The sequence below is a fragment of the Notechis scutatus genome, chromosome Z (assembly GCF_049901735.1).
Source record: "Notechis scutatus isolate UNSWTSFEM ecotype Mainland chromosome Z, rNotScu1.2, whole genome shotgun sequence".
In the NCBI taxonomy this organism is placed as follows: domain Eukaryota; kingdom Metazoa; phylum Chordata; class Lepidosauria; order Squamata; family Elapidae; genus Notechis; species Notechis scutatus.
Window position 1 is genome coordinate 2,209,694 of NC_142025.1, and position 18,930 is coordinate 2,228,623.

At 45.9% G+C, this 18,930-nt stretch overlaps 2 protein-coding genes across 3 annotated transcripts in view; one reads left to right on the forward strand and one right to left on the reverse strand.

Annotated features, from left to right (window-relative positions):
• Window positions 1–3,524, reverse strand: part of TMIE (transmembrane inner ear) — a 28,880-nt gene extending 25,356 nt beyond the window's left edge. For both annotated transcript variants that reach the window (XM_087947212.1, XM_087947213.1), the window contains exon 1: window positions 3,202–3,524. In XM_087947212.1, coding sequence (XP_087803338.1) covers window positions 3,202–3,303 — 102 coding nt within the window. In that variant the 5' untranslated portion in view covers window positions 3,304–3,524. The remainder of the gene's footprint in view (window positions 1–3,201) is intronic.
• Window positions 3,525–6,201: 2,677 nt separating this feature from the next.
• Window positions 6,202–18,930, forward strand: part of ALS2CL (ALS2 C-terminal like) — a 51,797-nt gene continuing 39,068 nt past the window's right edge. The window contains 2 exon segments of the mRNA XM_087947214.1: window positions 6,202–6,369; window positions 17,438–17,546. Of these exon segments, the coding sequence (XP_087803340.1) occupies window positions 6,352–6,369; window positions 17,438–17,546 (127 nt within the window). The 5' untranslated portion in view covers window positions 6,202–6,351.

Sequence of the window (18,930 nt, forward strand, 5' to 3'; positions counted from 1 at the left end):
TTGCTGTCTGCCTGGAAGGCTCTGTTTATGATTTATTTCCAGGGCATTGTGTTCCTTGCCTATCCGTCTCCAATTTCAGGATGTAATCTGGCCTTTGTTGAGATGCGGCGTTGCGTAAATTTATCGCCACTTTAAAAAAAAAGGACTAGAATGCTAGATTGTGGTGTCTAACACACAAACACACAAACGCAGACCCCCCCTCCTACCATGCTCAACGTGCAAAATTGCATGCACAATGGAGCCACTTAATGACACAACACTTACCACACTAGAACGTCCCTTTCCAAAAGCCAGGCGGTCATTCAATGAGTTGTGCCTGATTTTTTTTTTTTTTTTACTTTTTGGCCAACGGTTGATTGGCGAATTCCTGCAGTTGTTAAGTGAATCACATGATCATTAAATGAATCCTGCTTCCCACATCGATTCTGCTTGTCAGGGGCCAGCTGGGAACATCGCAAATCCCAGAATGCTGCAATGGTTGTAAATATATTCCGGTAACCTTTAAAATCACGTTTGCGTGGATATGTTGTGATGTTTGTAAGTGTGAGGACTGATCAAGTCAAGCCAGCTTCCAACAAGCAAAGTCAGTGCTGGATTTGTTCATCAACTGCATAATTTGGTGAACTTCTGCGATTCGCTTAACATCCGTGGCATAAAAAAATCAGGTGTGACTCACCTTGTTTAACAATAGAAATTCTGGTCCCTAATTCTGGTTTAGATTAAAAGTTGTGGTCATAAGATGAGGACTACCTGAATTACAACTTAACTGTCTACCCCAATCTGATTACAACCTAGATCTGTTTTCTTAGCGGTAAAATTCAGAGCCCCTTATTCCCAGGAAAACCTTACTTCCTTGCTCTGAAAATACATATTTTCTCCAAAATAAACCTATTTTCAGTGGAATTAATCTCGGTTTTAGGATAAGAACTGTGGCTTGAGGACTAGAATTTCTACTTTTTGCTTGGAAGAAACAAAATTTTAATTGTGGAATCTGACAATTAGAACCATTTATGATTCTAAGAATATTCTGTATTACAGAATATTCCTCTAATTTTACAGCAAGAGGTTTCATGTGCTTTTCATTTGCACAGTACAGAAATAAGTCAGACATTATTTCTTTTTCTATTTTTTTCTTTATTTTTTTTATCTCTTCTGCTCTCCTAATTTTGCTCCTTTCCTGATCTCGTCTTCTTCCTAATTCTTTTTTCTGTTTCTATTTTATTTTTGTTGACTCCTAAAGTCTTTCTAAAATATAAGACCAGAGATTCTGAAACATTTGCAAACAGAGGAGAATAAATATAGTTAGTGAGTTTTTTTCTCTGCATTTTTAATCTGGAATAGAAATTGCTGATGAAACAACAGAGGGATAAAAATAATTCCCTTGGGTTCATGGGGCCCTTGCAAACCTTAAATTAAATAAATATTCAGGCCCCAGAGCCACAGTGCTGAAAGTCTAAACCATCCAGAATTTCCTGAAAATCTCTCTCTCTCTTTTAAAGATTTAAAGTACATTTTTCTTGGAGATTTCCTGCAACTTATCTGATACTCAATTAAATACCTTTTGTTGTTTCTTAGGAATTTTCCCTTTTGTTTGCAAAATTCTTGGCTAAACTTAGTTCAAATAAAAACCCCGACCAGTGAATTTCTTTTATGACGGACCACTGTTAAAACTGGTTGATTGGATTTCAGACTGATGGAAAAATTCAGATTTTTGCAATGCAAAACTAAATACAGGTAGTCCTCGACTTACAATCACAATTGAGTCTAAATGAGATAGTTGTTAAGTGAATTTTGCCCCATTTGGCAACCTTTCTTGCCACCGATGTTCAATGAATCAGTTGCTAAGTGAATCCCTGCAGTTGTTAAGTGAGTCACACGATCGTTAAGTGAATTTGGCTTCCCCATTGACTTTGCTAGTCAGAAGGTCACAAAAGGGGATGACGTAACCCTGAGACACTGCGACCGTCATAAATATGGGTCAGTTGCCAAGCTTCTGAATTTTGATCACATGACCATGGGGAAGCTGCAACAGTCGTAAGTGTGAAAAACAGTCATAAGTCCCTTTTTTCAGTACTGTTGTAACTTCAAAAGGTCACTAAATGAATTATTGTAAGTCGAGGGCTACTTGTATTTAGGGAATCTTAACCTGCAGCCTAGTTCATCTCATTGCTAATTTTATTTATTTAAAACATTTATATAACCTGCCTCATCTTTCAATCAACTCTGGGTGTCACCCTATCAAAAAATAAAAGATAATCAGATGAAACCACTGAGACTCAAACAGTGAAAACATTAAAAACAAGAATGGCACCATTAGCTTCTTTGAACATCGGATCTGAGTTGACAAAATGTGATGGCCAGTAGGTAGTGGGCAAAAGATCTCCATCCCTCCCCAATTCTCTGCTGGCATCTAGTGGTCATCCAGATATCTGCAACCTAGATTTGACAATCCTGCCCTGAGCTTCTTTGCTGTTAGATTAGGACTCCAGAGAATTTGGCACAACAATATTCTTGAATTTAGGGGTCCTTGGGGAACACTGGACCTGGTGGTTTTCTTGCAGACGTTTCATGACCTAACTAGGTAATGTCATCACTGCTAGAAGGGAGGGAAATTTGTAGAGAGGAGGAGGAGGAGGAGGAGGAGGAGGAGGACTGTGGAGTCCTTGCTGCTTTCTGAGCCTGGTAGTTTCAGCAATCAACAGACACATAGAGATCAACCACATTTACACACCGTTCAAAAGAGACCAGAAAAAGGAAACAATCAGATCACAGCACATCCTGTCCAGCACCAGACAACAGTCAATCAGAGGGCAATACCCTAATCAAAGTACTACCAAGGAGAAAACCACACCTTGGCCAACACTGGCAGGCCAAGCTACTGTATGTAAAGAGGGGCCGACCACCACCTCCACCCCTCCTAGCACTGATGACGTTCCCTAGTTGGGTCACGAAACGCCTGCAAGAAAATCCCCAAACCTCAAGAGATCACCAAAGGACCCTGCCGTTCATTCCTGAGCTACAAATATTATTTTCTGTTTCTGGATCCCCTGCACCCACCCCTGATCCTTTGCCGATCCTGGATGAGGGTCTCTCCACCCAGGGACCCACCCATCCATCTCCCCGCCCCCCGCCTCAGTCTCCCACCCCAATCCCTTCTTTCTCCCCCACTCCCAAATATTCCTCCCCCACCTCTTCCTCCACCTGAATTAGCTGGCTCCAGGCAGTGCTGGAGTAGCAGAGCAGGATGGAGGGTGACCCTCCAAACGGACAGAGGGGGCTTCGAGTGTTCGGATCCCAGGCCATCTCCCTTCGGTGGCTCAGCTTGGTGCAAACTGGCGCCTGTTTCGGCTGGAGGAGCGATAGCTTCTCCCCCCCCCCCTTTGTCCCTGTCCTGTCACTGCCCAGGCAGGGCCATTAGATTAATTCATTAGCCCAGGTTAGCTTACAGGCAGCCTTTCTCGGCTGATCCAGGGAGCCAGGAGGCTGCAAATATCTTGGTTGTTTTTTACGGTTCTTGCTCAGGGCAGGGCATTTCCCCGGGAGGATGTGATTCAGTTAGTCCAGGCCTGCATTATTATTATTTTTTTTTCCAAAGGAAGGCAGCATCTCGACGTGTTGGGCAGCCCCTGTATTGTAGCTGCAGGTTTTCAGTCTTGGGGTGCAAGGCGGTCACCACCGGTCAAGCAGGCGACTGGGGTAAGATTGGAAAAGGGGATTTGGGGCCATTCAGCTGGCTGGGTTGCTTCTCGGAGGAAAAAGAAGGAAGGAAGGAAGGAAATGAGGGAGGGAGGGAGGGAGGGGGAAAGGAAGGAGAAAGGGAGGGAGGAGAGATAAAGGTAGGAAGGAGGAAGGAAGGAAATGAGGGAGGGAGGGAGAAAGGAAGGAGAAAGGGAGGGAGGGAGTAATGAAGAAGGGAAGAAGGGAGGGAGGAGAGAAAGGAGGAAGAAAGGAAGAAATGAGAGAGGGAGGGAGGAAGGAAGGAGAAAGGGAGGGAGGAGAGAAAAAGGTAGGAAGGAGGAAGGAAGGAAATGAGGAGGGAAGGAGAAAGGAAGGGAGGGAGTAATGAAGAAGGGAAGGAAGGAAGGGAGGAGAGAAAGAGAAAGGAGGAAGAAAGGAAGAAATGAGAGAGGGAGGGAGAAAGGAAGGAGAAAGGGAGGGAGGGAGTAATGAAGAAGGGAAGAAGGAAGGGAGGAGAGAAAGAGAAAGGAGGAAGAAATGAGAGAGGGAGGGAGAAAGGGAGGAGAAAGGGAGGGAGGGAGTAATAAAGAAGGGAAGAAGGAAGGGAGGAGAGAAAGAGAAAGGAGGAAGAAATGAGAGAGGGAGGGAGAAAGGGAGGAGAAAGGGAGGGAGGGAGTAATGAAGAAGGGAAGAAGGAAGGGAGGAGAAAGAGAAAGGAGGAAGAAAGGAAGAAATGAGAGAGGGAGGGAGAAAGGAAGGAGAAAGGGAGGGAGGGAGGGAGTAATGAAGAAGGGAAGAAGGAAGGGAGGAGAGAAAAAGGTAGGAAGGAGGAAAGACAAAGGAAGAAGAGAGGGAGTAATAAAGAAAGAAGAGAGAGGGGAGAGAAAGAGGAAGGAGGAAAAAGGTCACGTGACCACGGGAATCTGGGAGTGTGTGAGGTCTGGCTGTAAGTCAATTTCTTCACCGTTTAGTAACCGTTCTACCTTCGGACGGTCACTAAACGAATGGCTGTCAGTCAAGGACTCCTTGGAGGCTGCTGCAGTACCACCTCATTTCTCAGGTCCCCAACTCAGTTTGGAAAAATGTGAGTGGAGTCTTTGTTTTTAGAATTTTTATTCTACCGCCCTGAAGAAAAGTTGGAAGTTAATGCAAGTCCTCGACTTACAACAGTTCGTCAAATGGCCGCTGAAAGTTAAAACAGCCCTGGAAAAAGGGACTTGTGTCCATTTTCCACACTTACGGCGGCCGTAGCACTCCCCCAGGGTCACGTGATCCAGACGCTTGGCAACTGACTCATATTTATGACGGTCGCAGTGTCCCAGCGGTCAGGCGATCCCCTTTTGCAACCTTCTGACGAGCAAAGTCAATGGGAAAGCCAGATTCACTTAACGACCGTGCGGCTACTTTAATAACTGCAGGGATTCACTTAATGACTGTGGCTAAAAAAAAGTCATAAGATGGGGCAAAACTCAGTGAACAACAGTCTTGCTTGGAAACAAAAATGCTGAGCTCAATTGTGGCTGTAAGTCGAGGACTACCCGTATTTTCTGTTCCTCCCCACCCACCCCCGCATACCCCACATTTCCCTCTTCCCTGCTTCATTTCCCTATTAACTGTATTTTAATTTTTACAGGATTTAATATTAGCAGGATTTCAACCTTTTATTTTAAAAGGTAACGTGCAGAGAATATCTTACCATCTTTGTCGCACGCATGTTTATTCAGAATTGTTTTTGCAGAGGAGAGAGGAGAGAGTGTGCAACCTTTGCTTGTTTTCCTGCTCATCTTTTGATGGAATCTGCGGTGATTTAATTTCCATCTTTTCCTGTTTCCTCTTTCTTGCCTATATTTAGCAGAACTGGGCAGAGGCCGGTTCAACCTGGCGTCTACAAAGCCGTGTTTAGAAATTTTTAGAGGTGCACTTCAACTCCCAGAATCCTCCATCCAGCCATGCTTTAAGAAGGGAGGACTTCAGTTCCCAGAATCCCCAGCCAACCATGGTTGAAGAGGGGAGGAGGACCAACTCCCAGAATCCCCCATCCAGCCATGCTTTAAGAAGGGAGGACTTCAGTTCCCAGAATCCCCCATCCAGCCATGCTTTAAGAAGGGAGGACTTCAGTTCCCAGAATCCCCCAGCCAACCATGGTTTAAGAGGGGAAGATTTCAGCTCCCATAATTCCTCAGGCAGCCATGCTTGAATGAAGAATTCTGGGAGTCGAAGTCCACCCCTCTCAAAGCACATAACCCTGGCACCTTGCAATTTCACAATTTATTTATTTTTTATTTATTTATGAAAATTGATTTGGGCAGAGGCTGGTTCAACCCCCTCCCCCTCTGCACACAGCCACCCTGGGGAATTCTGGGAGTTGAAGTCCTCAGGTCTGCAAATGGCTAACTCTGGGTGACTGTGTGTGCCCTCCTCGCCAAGAAGTCAGAAGTCTTGGCTTCTCCCCAAAGAATTTCGAGGAGGGCCAAGTGGAATGTGATTGCAGTGCATTGTGGGATCCCACCCACACCCTTTTTTTTCTTTCTTTCCTTGGGCACTGGGTCAACCTTTGAGACAGATTGGCTGAGCTGCGGAGTTCCTGCAACACAAGAGCCCCGGGAGCACGTGAGCTGTGGGTTGTGACCAGGAAGAGCCAGAGCAGAAAGCTGGAGGGAGACACAGCCGCGGATGCCTGCTTCAGCCCAGGTGGGGTTGCTTTGCTGTGGGAAGAGGAGGAGAGGGAAGAACGAAGGGAAAGAAAGGAAGGAGGGAAAAGGAAAGAAGGAAGGGAAGAAGCACAGAAGGAGAGGCAGGCAAAACATATATATATGTATATAAGGAAAGAAGGAAATGTGAGGAAGAGAGATGAAGAAAACGAAGGAGGGAGGGAGAAAGAGGAAGGGAGGAGGAAAGAGGAGGGAGGGATGAAAGAAAGGAAAGAGGGAGGGAGGGAGACAGACAGGAGAAAACGAAGGAAGGAAAGGAGGGGAAGAAAGGAAAAGAGGGAGGAAGGGAGAGAGAGAGAGAGGAAGGAAGGAATGGGAAGAAAAAGAGGAAGGCAAAAAGGAAGGACAGAAGAAAAGAGAGAAAGGAAAGAAGGAGAGGAAGGAAGGAAGAGGAAAAGAGGAAGGCAAAAAGTAAAGGAAGAAGAAAAGAAAGGAATGGAGGGATGAAGGAAGGAAGGGGAGGGAGGAAGGGAGGAAGGAAGAAAGGGGAAGGGCAGTGGAGGGAGGGAAGAAGTGTTTGCATCCAGTGACAACTGTACTTATCTGATAAACCATCACAACACCTTAACCCAAGGGGTCTTCCAACTTGGCAAGTTTAAGACTGGTGGACTTCAACTCCCAGCATTCCTGAGCTGACACGACTGGAGGAGGAATTCTGGGAGTTGAAGTCCACCGGTCTTAAAGCTGTCAAGTTGGAAGACCCCTGCCTTAACCTCCCTCTGAGTGGGTTCCCATGCTTTTTTGGCTGCGTGGGAAAATCGGCCACGCTTTTCCTCTCTCTTTGTTTTCCACGACTACCGAAAACAGCTGAGAAAGCCCCGCGTAACCTTCAACAAGGGCAGTTAATCCTTAGATGAAGGAGGTGGGATTCGCCTTGTAAGTTTTCCCACCCCCACCATTTCCCCCTTCTGTAAAGCACCACCGATTTGCAACCTTGCCCTGGAAAGTCTTCCACCGAGAATGTGACATTTCCCCAGAGGCTTCCGTTTTTCTGCCTCGTTCTCAGCGGAAAATTCCTGCAGCGCTTCTCTTGAGGCTGCCTGGGTGCTGGGACCAGCGGTTGAGTCACGGTGGACGGGGGTTGGTTTCTTTCACCCGTTTGATCCAATTTTCGAGCCTGGGGGGAAAAAAAAATCCGGAGGGATGAAGAGGTTTGGGGAAAGGGCGTGCCTTAAGATGAAGGGAAATGCAGGGATTCGCACTTTGTACGAGGAAGGAGAGACACAAAAGAAAATAAGTAACTAAGTGATAAAGTAGAATATCTGTAGCTCAAAGTTGAACCACTGTTGGGGTCCTTTGGTTTCCTTGCAGACGTTTCATGACCCCGCTAGGGAATATCATCAGTGCTAGGTGGGAGTGGAGGTTGTGGAAAAGAGGAGGAGGAAGAGAAGGAGGAAGGAGAGGAGGACTCTGCAGTCCTTGATGGTCCCTGAGCTTGGAGGTTTCCTTGCAGATGTTTCCTGACCCAACTAGGGAACATCATCAGTGCTAGGAGGGAGTGGAGGTGAGGAGGAGGAGGAGGAGGAGGAGGAGGAGGAGGGGAGGAGGAGGAGGAGGGGGAGGAGGGGAGAACTGTGGGGTCCTTAGTGCTCTCTTAGGTTCATGGTTTTCTTACAGACATTTTGACACCCAACCAGAGAACATCATCACAAAAAATTAGTAGGGTTTGCTGACGACGTCCACAGCTGGGACATGAAACGTGCGCTAGAAAACCACCAAGCTCTGAGCACACAAGGACCCCAAAATTAAACTGACCCCACGGACAGGGCAGACTGTCAAGATGGTTGATGTAACCAGGCCACCATCCTGACACACCTGGACACGGCTGGAATTTAGAGGACTAAGTAAATACAAAAGGGTCAATATCTGGTTGGAAAAAGTACCTCCTTCCCTCCCTTCATCTTCCTCCTTCCCTTTTCTTTTCCTTACCTTTCCTCTACTTTCATCTCATCTCTTCTCCTTCCCTTTTCTTTTCTTTCTCTCCCTCCCTCTTTCTTTCTTTCCCTTCCTTCCTCCCTCTCTCCCTCTCTCCCTCCCTCTCTCCCTCTCCCTTCCTTCCTTCCTTCCTTCCCTTCCTTCCTTCCTTCCTTCCTTCCTTCCTTCCTTCCTTCCTTCCTTTCTTTCTTTCTTTCTTTCTTTCTTTCTTTCTTTCTTTCTTTCTTTCTCTATTGCCACCACATTTAACCAAGTAACTCTGGGTGGTTTGCAATTCTCAAATCCTAAAACAAATCAAAACAATTTAAGAACCACTACAACAATTTAAAAAATGCACAAAGTATATTTGTTTTGCGTTCAGTGGAGCAAGGGAAAATTGATAGGGAAAGAATTGAAGGCCTAATCTTGCAAAGGCTGAATTCCTGAAGGCGCTGTGGATCATGGTGGGTGTTGTCCTGCTGGCCTCTCGGGGTTCCTGGCAGTTGCCAGTCTTCTTTGCAGGCTGTTTTGTCCCTCTGAAGGACATTGTGAGGTCCTTTCATGCCAGGGAGAAATTGGGGGATTTTGCTCATTTTTTTTGAAATTGGGCATTTCTGATGCAGAAGTTCATCAGGGCTCGGAAGGGGGAGTGAGCGATTGACTCAGGTTGACTCACATGGGACTGGTGGCTTTTCTGTGGCCTCTGGTCTGCTTTCCTGCAGCTGTGGGGCTATTTTGCAGGCGCCTTCTTGGAAAAATTAAGGGAGGTTTATTGGCTGGCTACAATATGGGAGCACAGGAGACAGAAAGTCCCACACTAAGCTTTCCTTCCTTCCTTCCTTCCTTCCTTCCTTCCTTCCTTCCTTCCTTCCTTCCTTCCTTCCTTCCTTCCTCCCTCTATCTCTCCCCTCTTTTCTTTCTCCCCCCTCCTTTCTTTATTTCTTTCTTTCCCTCTCCCTCTATCTCTCCCCTTCCTTTCTTTCTCCCTCCTTCCTTCCTTTCTTTCACCCTCTCTCTCCCTCCTTTCTCCCTCCCTCCCTCCTGTCTTTCTTTCTCTCCTCCCCTCCCTCCCTTCCTACCATCCTTTTTAACCTTTCCTTTCTTTCTTTTCTTTTTCTCTTTCAGTTTCTTTCCCTTCCTTCCTTCCTCCTCTCTCTCCCCTCTCTCTCCCTTTCTTTCTCCCTCCCTCCTTTATTTCTTTCTTTCACTCTCCCTCTATCTCTCCCCCTCCTTTCTTTCTCCCTCCTCCCTTCCTTCCTACCATCCTCTTTTTTTAACCTTTCCTTTCTTTCTTTTTTTTCTCCTTCAGTTTCTTTCCCTTCCTTTCTTTCTCCCTCCCTCCCTTTCTTTCTTTTGCTCCCTCCCTCCTTCCCTTCTTTCTCTCCCTCCCTCCCTTCCATCCTCTCTTTTTTACCTTTTATTTTCTTTCTTTTCTCTTTCTTTTTCTCTTTCTTTTCTTTTTCTCTTTCAGTTTCTTTCCCTTCCCTCCTTTCTTTCTTTCCGTCTCTTTTCTCTCTCTGTTTTTCTCTTTCCCTCTTTAGATTTCTTTATTCTCTATCTCTCTTCATTTTCTCTTTCCTTCTTTCTCCCTTATTTATTTTTTTCTCTTTCTCTTTCTTCGTTCTTTTTGTCTTGCCCGCTTTCTTCTTTACTTTTCTCTCTTTAATTCTCTCTCTTTCTTTCTCCTTTTCATTTCTTTCTCTCTTCTCTTCCTCTCCCTTTTCCCCTGTCTCTTTTTCTCTATTTTATTCTTCTTCTTTCCTTTTATCTTTCTCCTTTCTTTCTTTCCTTCTTTCTTTTTTCTCTTTTCCTCTTTCTATTTATTTCTCTTTTGCTCTTCTTTGCTTTCTTTCTCTCTCGCTTTCTCTCTGTGTCTCTTTCTCTCTCTTGCTTTCTTATTCTGTTTTTCCTTCTGTCCATTCTTTTCTTTCTTTCTTTCTTTCTTCTTTCCTTTTCTTTTTTCTTTTCTATTTTTCTCCCTCTTTTTTGCCTCTCCCTCTCTTGCCTCCCTCCCTCCTCCTTTCTCTTTCTATTCTCCTTCTATTAGGTTACAATATTTATGTTTCTTCAATCCAGCTTCGGCTGCCTGTCCACATATGGCATCCTGTGGGACCCCTTCCCCATTTGGGGGGGGGGAATCAACCTGCCACACAAGTCAAAATGTTGGAGCTTGGGTGATAACACCCCACCTCCCATTTTGCAACCTTTAACCCCCACCCCAGGAAAGCCCTATAGGCACCCTCAAGTGGAAAAGGGCCTCTCCAGGCAAATGACGTTATCCACATAATTTGCATGATGGCTTCATGTCCGTCCGCCTGTGACATCATGTGGCTTGTCCCCAACCTCAGATTGGCCTTCCGGCCGGCTGGGAAACAGATGTGTTGCAACATGATTAAGTTTTGATCAGTTTCCTTTATTACTCAAACAACCCTAAAATTTTCTCTTTATGCAAATACGAAGGGCGGTTTGCAGGGGCTCAAAGAAATGCAATTGTCTGGATTCGTATCAAGGGCCCAAATTAATCTCAGGATCGGTGAAATAAAAACGTTGCAATTAGATCAAACTGCAATGATTTATGTCCCTGTGTCATGGCAGACTCTGCTACTAAACAGGGTAAAATAATAGGTCACACGCTGTATTGGAAACTAAACTTTTCATTCAGTGACTGTTCAAAGTTACAACAGGAGTGGGGGGAAATTGACTTATGGCCAGTGCTCACTCTTATGTCTGTTGCGCCTTCCTTTCAGTCCAGGGGTCCCCAAATTTGACAACTTTAAGACTTGTGGACTTCAACTCCCAGAATTCCTAGCTAGTCGTGTTGGCTGAGCAATTCTGGGAGTTGAAGTCCACAAGTCTCAAAGTTGTCAACTTTGGAGATTCCTGCCGTAGTGGCATGATCAGAATTCGGACTCTTGGCCTCTATATTGATGACGGTCTCAGTGTCCTTGTGGGAGTGTTACGTTTTGTGACCTTCTGACAAGCAAAGCCGATGGAAAGCCAGATTCGCTTAATAACCGATTGACTTAGCAACTGCAACGGTTCATTTAACAACGTAGGCAAGAAAGGTTGCAAAATGAGGCAAAACTCACTTAACCGACTGGGATGTCAGTTGCAACATCCCCATGCACACATAATCGAAATTTGGGTGCTTGGAAACCGGCATTACGAAATTGCAACGTCCTACGGTCATGTGGTTTAAGAAAGGTGGACTGCAACTCCCAGCATCCCCCAGCCGGCATGCTTTAAAATGGGTGGATTATGTCCCAGAATCCCCTGTGCTTTAAGAGGGGAGGACTTCAACTCCCAGAATTCCCCAGGCAGCCATGCTTTAAGAAGAGAGGACTTCAACTCCCAGAATTCCTCAGGCAGCCATGATGAATGGAGAATTCTGGGAGTCGAAGTCCACCCCTCTTAAAGCACATAACCCTGGCACCTTGCAATTTCACAATTTATTTATTTTTATTCATTTATGAAAATTTATTTGGGCAGAGACTGGTTCAACCCCTCCCCCTCTGCACACAGCCGCCCTGGGGAATTCTGGGAGTCGAAGTCCTCAGGTCTGAAATTGGCTAACTCTGAATGACTGTGCCCTCTGCTCCCCAAAAAGACTTCCCTTCCCATAATCCCCCAGCCAGCATGGTTTAAGAGGGGAGGACTCCAACTCCCAGAATCCCCCAGCCTGCACGCCTTAAGAGGGATGGATTTCGATTCCCAGAATTCCTTGGCCAGCTGGCTGGAGATTTCTGGGAGTTGAAGTCCACATGTCTTCAAGGGGCCAAGTTTGGGGACCCCTGATCCGGATGGTCTCTGTGGCCACGGGGCTGGGCTTTTGGTGAGGATGGTCTCTGGGGGAACCTGAGGGGCTCCAGGAGCGGAGAAGCAGCTTCTAAATGTGCTTCTGGTGGAGTTTCTCCTGGGCCAGGAATGAGGCGTGTCTGGATGTGTCCTGGGAGGAAAGAGGAACTGGGTGTGGGGAGGCGGAGGGGAGGGCGCAACCTTGCATGCTCCCTTCCCCGATGGGCCAACCAGACGGAGACGATGTCAGCTGAGCAATCCAGGAGCGCGTAAGGTGAGTCTTCTGTGCCAAGGGTGGGTTAGGGGTCCTTCTTCTTTTCTAATCTGCTCCTTTTACTCCTCTCCCATTTCTGCCCCTTTCCTTCTCTCCCTGGTCTATTTTCTCTTCTTTTTCCTCCTCCTTCTCTCCACAGTCGTCCTCCTCCTCCTCTTGTCTATGTTTCCTTCTCATTATGCATCTTCTTCTTGTCTTCCTCCTCTTTCTCCTCCCCCCCTTGTCTTCTCCTCTCTCTTGTATGCCTCCTCCTCCTCCTCTATCTTCTCCTCCTCTTAACAGAGAGTTGGAAGGGACCTTGTAGGTCATCTAGTCCAACCCCCCGCCCAAGCAGGAGACCCTACACCATTTCTGACAGATGGCAGCCTCTTCTTGAAAGCCTCAAGTCTTCCTCTTCCTCCTCCTCTCCTTCATCTTCTCCCCCTCCATCTGTCTTCTCCTCCTCCTCTTCCTCCTCCTCCTCTTCTTTTCATTTTCACTTTAGTCAAACAGCCTCATTACACACACAGTCCTCCACTTACGACTTTGCCAAGCAAGGCAGGTGTGACCTGAGTTGCTTCCGAGTTTAACCCTTGTTTTTGCCACGGTTGCTAAGCGAATCCTGCAGTTGTTACACGAATCGTGCTATCCTTAAACGAAGGGGAAAGGGTGCAAAAAGTGATTTTGCAAATCATTAGCCCAGGCCAGCTGCAAAGCACCAAAAGAGCAATCATGTGACAACGGGGGGGGGGGGAGGCTACGGTGGTCGCAACTGTGAGGACCAGTCCTAAGTCCTTTTCTTTTCAGTGGCGTCGTTGAACAAACGGGTGCAAGTCGAGGAAAATCTGTGTGTTCATATTTTTCTCTTTCAGCTAAATGCCGAAAACAGAGAGATGGGGTTGGCATCAGGGAGGAGCCTTGGGGTGCGCAGATCCCTAGCCCCTCCCCCTCTACAGGTAGCCCCCGATCACAATCGACCCCCAAATTTCCTGTTGCTAAATGAGACAGTTGTTCAGGGAGTTCCCCTCCCCCCTCCCATTTTACAACTTTTCTTGCCACCGTTATTAAGGGAATCCCTGCAAGTCATTAAGTTAGTCACATGGTTGTTAAACGAATCTGGCTTCCCCGTTGAGTTTGTTCATCAGAACGTCGCAAAAAGGGGGATCACGGACATTGTCATCAATGTGAGTCCATTGACAAGCGTCCGAATTTTGATCACGTGGCCGCGACGATGCTGCAATGGTCGTAAGCGTGGAAAGCGGTCATATAAGTCGAATTTTTTTTCCGGCGCCGTTGTAACTTCACACGGTCACTAAATGAATAGGCGGTAAGTTCAAGGGATGCTTGTTTTGCCTGTAGCCTGTTAAAGGAGGAATTTTACCCCGTGGCTAAACCTGCCTGCAATGACCCAACCAGGCCTGCCGGGGAGAGAGAATATAGAATCATAGGGTTGGAAGGGACCTCGGAGGTCATCTAGTCCAATCCCCTCCCCTACTCAAGACCCTAAATTTCATTTTAATGTACAGGATTTCATTTTAAGGCAAGGGTCTTCCAACTTGGCAAGTGTAAGGCTTGTGGACTTCAACTCCCAGAATTCCTGAGCTGACATGACTGGAGGAGGAGGAGGAATTCTGGGAGTTGAAGTCCACGAGTCTTAAAGCTGTCAAGTTGGAAGACCCCTGTTTTAAGGTTATGCCGATTAGCGTACATTCAAAGTGACAATAAAATTATTCTTATATACTATGTACCATTCCAGACAAATGGCTGTCCAGTCTCATCTTTGAAACCCTCCCAGAGAATGGGGGGAATCTATTCCTCTGCCAACTGCTGGGAAGAGAGAACCAAGTCAGAAATCGCACTCAAGTCCCCAAAATACGGGCAACCCCGTTGGCTGGGACTGAACTATTTGATTTACACCAAGGTGGATAACTGTTGTGTACAAGATCCCCAAGGCACCTTCAGGCTTTGTAAATACATGTCTGAGTAATTAATCATTAAGGAAAGAGGCTGCGTTGACATCGTGTCAGGGCACAGGAAGGGTGAGGTCTAGAAACTTTAAAAAAGAGCTTGCATAATTAACGCGTTGTGTAAGGTGCCCCACCCAACCCTTGAAAGCCTCCAGCTGTGACGGACTACAGCTAATCTCCGACTTACAACCAGTTTATTTACTGACCGAAGTAAGAACGGCACGGAAAAAAGTGACTTACAACCGGTCCTTGCACTTACGACCATTTTTCACAATTACGACCGTTGCAGCATCCCCGTGGACACGTGATCCAAATTCAGACATTTGGCAACTAACTCGTATTTATGATGGTCGCTGGGTCCCAGGGTCATGTGATCTTTTGCAACCTTCTGACAAGCGAAACTAGATTTAACTAGAAACTAGATTCACTTAACGACCGTGTGATTCGCTTAGTGACTTTGCAAACAGACGGGATTCGCGATTTTCCGCACCTTGTTTTTTAAGGTGCATTCATCCCATTGTTAGATTTTTTTGAGGTTGTGGTTGCTAAGTTTTTAAAAGGAGGCCAGGAAATAGAAAGTCTGTTTGCTCACCGTTTGTGGGTCAGTGTGTCCACTCTGGTTTCAAAAGCTGTTGGGGGAAAAAAGAGGCTTCCAAAATGAGTGAGCCCATTCGCAATGCCCAAACCAGGGATGGGATTCTACCAGTTCGCACCTATTCGCTAGAACCGGTTGTTAACATTCTAAGCAGTTTGGAGAACCGGTTGTTAGAAGAAATTACTGGGCTAATCCTGTAAGGAAGGCAGGAAGGAAACATTCTGGTGTTGCTTACAGAAACTGCCTCTCCGTTAACCCTTATTCCGTTCTTGGCAGGACTGGACTTTCTGTCTCTGGGAACTTCTCTGGAGTTTTTTTCCCCTCCTTTGCTGGTACTTTGCTTGTGACCATTCACTGGCACTGAAAAAGTGACTTATGACCATTTTTCAGACTTACGACTGTTGCAGCATCCCCACAGTCACGAGAGGCCAGGCGAGGAGATGCGAGTGATATTGAGTTGGCCACGCCCAGACAGTCACATGACCACCAAGCCACGTCCACCCAGTCACATGACCACCAAGCCATGCCCACAGCACTGGTTGTTAAAAAATTTGAATCCCACACCTGGCCCAAACCAAAACTGTACAACAGATTGTGTTGTTAATAAAGAGACAATGTCACACCTTGGCCACACACACACACCCAGGAGCAAAAAGAATGTCATTCTTACACAATTGTCGATTTGCAGGAATGCCTTTGTGTGCTCAACACCCTTTCCCCCACAGCCAAAAACTTCCCGCTACAAGTAACTTACGACCACAACTGGGATTGGAATTTCTGTTGCTAAGCAAGGAGGTTGTTAAGTGAGTCACATCGTATTTTTCCAGTGGTCCTGAAGCGAATTGCTGCTGTTGTTCGGTGAATTGCACACGATGTTACAAACTTTTTTTCCCACGGTTGTTAAGTGAATTGCTGCTGTTGTTAAGTCACATCTTATGGTCATTAAGTGAATCCGGCTCTTCATGTTGACTTTTGCTTGTCAGAAAGTTGCAAACGGGGGTCACGTGACCCCAGGATGCTGCAAATGTCATAAATGCATGCCAGTTGCCAAGTGCCCAAATCCTACGATGGTCGTAAGTGCGAGAACTGGTCATAAGTCACGTTTTTAAGGTTGGCTACCTATGGAAGGGAGAGAATTGGATTCAAAGTTGTGTTTTCACCCATATTCATATCTGCTTTGCTAGTTGATGTGACTCTACAGACCTGAAAAACAATAGCAAACATAATAATACAGTATTACAAGCAGATGCCACAGACCATAATCAAGATATCCTGGTTTAACTTACTGACTCACTTGTTTATGTCTCCCCATCCACACAAAAAAATTAAAGATGCCCCTGGCATGATAGAAGCATTGAGAAGGGATTGGAGAAGGGATTATGCAGTCTGGAAGTTGATGCCAGGAGAAATAAATTCATAATAACCTGGTTTGATTTTATTTAGCATAAGAGGAGACATGGATAAACATGGATTGTTTTTCTAGATCTGGGTATTATGCCCCGTTCAAGTGTTTTTCAACCTTGGCAACTTAAAGATGTTTAGTCTTCAACTCCCACAATTCCCTAGCCAGCTGTGCTCGGAGTTGAAGCCCACCCACCTTAAAGCATGTTGGCTGGGGAATTCTGGGAGTTGAAGTCCATTTACCTTAAAGCATGCTGGCTGGGGAATTCTGAAGCTGAAATCCATGTATCTTAAAGCATTCTGGCTGGGGAATTCTGGGAGTTGAAGTCCATGTATCTTAAAGCATTCTGGCTGGGGAATTCTGGGAGTTGAAGTCCATGTATCTTAAAGCATTCTGGCTGGGGAATTCTGGGAGTTGAAGTCCATGTATCTTAAAGCATTCTGGCTGGGGAATTCTGGGAGTTGAAGTCCATGTATCTTAAACCACGTTGACTGGGGAATTCTGGGAGCTGAATTCCATTTATCTTAAAGCATTCTGGCTGGGGAATTCTGGGAGTTGAAGTCCATGTATCTTAAACCACGTTGACTGGGGAATTCTGGGAGCTGAAATCCATGTATCTTAAAGCATTCTGGCTGGGGAATTCTGGGAGTTGAAGTCCATGTATCTTAAAACACATTGACTGGGGAATTCTGGGAGCTGAAATCCATTTATCTTAAAGCATTCTGGCTGGGGAATTCTGGGAGTTGAAGTCCATGTATCTTAAACCACGTTGACTGGGGAATTCTGGGAGCTGAAATCCATGTATCTTAAAGCATTCTGGCTGGGGAATTCTGGGAGTTGAAGTCCATGTATCTTAAACCATGTTGACTGGGAATTCTGGGAGTTGAAGTCCTCCCTTCTTCATCCTTAAGCCCACCACAATCCTTCACATCTTAAATATCAAATTCCCCCCCCCAGCCTTCCTCTTTTCTGAATTTTTAAGGGCGTCCTGGTGTGAACCATGATTCGGATCAAACTGAGTTTCATCCTGGTTTGTTTTTGAAGTGCCCAAAACTTTTCAAACTCTGGCCTGACTCGGTGTCTCTGCCTTGTCTCCTTTCCCAACGGGGGTCTCCTTCCCAGGACATGACCATCAACGAAGTGGTCTCTTCACTACTGAGGGTGGAGGAGACGTTCTCTGCGCATCTCGCACGGATCAACGCTGTAGTTCTCAAGCCCCTACTGCAAGCAGGTGAGAAGGAGAGTCTTGGGTTCAGGTTCAGCTGCTCTTAATCTGTGCTTTGGAACCAGAGGTAGGTATTCAGCTGGTCCCGACTAGTTCTGGAGAACCGGTAGCGGAAATTTTGAGTAGTTCGGAGAACCGGCAAATGCTACCTCTGACTGGCCCCGCCAACCCCATCTCTTCTCTGCCTCCCGTTGAATCCCAGCTGATCGGCTGGGTCTCCTTTGGTTGCCCTGCACAGGAGAACGGAACTGGAAAGCAGGTTAGTCGGGGGGGGGAATTGAGATTTTGCAGTATCCTTCCCCTGCCACGCCCACCAAGCCACGCCCACCAAGCCACACCCACAGAACCAGTAGTAAAAAAATTGGAATCCCACCACTGTCTGGAATGGGCCATGTCAGTCAGAAGCCGGGTTCGAATTTACCATGGGTAATTCAAGATAACCAGTCTAGTTCCTTGACTTACTCAACTGAGCCCATGATTTGCATGGCTAAGTGAGACAACTGTTGAGTGAGCTTTGCCCCGTTTTACGACCTTTCTTGCCCATTGTTAAATGAATCCCTGCAGTTGTTAAGTGAGTCACATGGTTGTTAAGTGAAACTGGCTCCCCCCACTGACTCTGCATGTCAGAAGGTCGCAAAAGGGGATCACGTGACCTCCCCCAGGATACTGTGACCGTCATAAATACGAGTCAGTGTCTGAATTTTGATCTTGATGCCACAACGGTCATATGTTTGGAAAACATTCATAAGCCATTTGAACAATCACTAAATGAATTGTTGTAAATCAAGGACTATCTGTGCTCCGCTAGTTGTAGCTGACTTTATGAGGTGAACTAGGGAATTTAAGGGGGGGTAGGAAACATTGCTGAAAAACAAGTGTCAAATTTGTGGAGGGTGATCATCCATTTATCCTTTTCCTTTTTCAGTTGGGCTCAATTGTCGCCATAAGTTGAGGACTTCCTGTATAGTCACTTGAAAAATAACTGTGCCTACATCCCAGGGTTTTAATGTTTTAGTTTTAACTAATAAATGCAATGACAATAAAGTAAACTAACTAACTAATTATAATTTGAATTAGAATACAAAATTTAATATTATATATAGAATTGAGCCCACTTCTGGCCCACAGGAAAGAGAAGAGAAAAAAAACACCTTTGATTTTGAGGATACTATATCATCAGGGAAGCATCCTCTCTATAGGTAGTCCTTGACTTACATCAGTTCGTTCAAACTGACAGCAGCATTGAAAAAAATAACTTACAATTGTTTTTCACGCTTACGATGATTTGCAGCCTCCCTGGGGTCACATGATCAAAGTCCAGACACTTGGCAACTGACTCGTATTTACGATGGTCGTAGTGTCCTGGAGCCCTTAGGTGACCAAAGTCAAT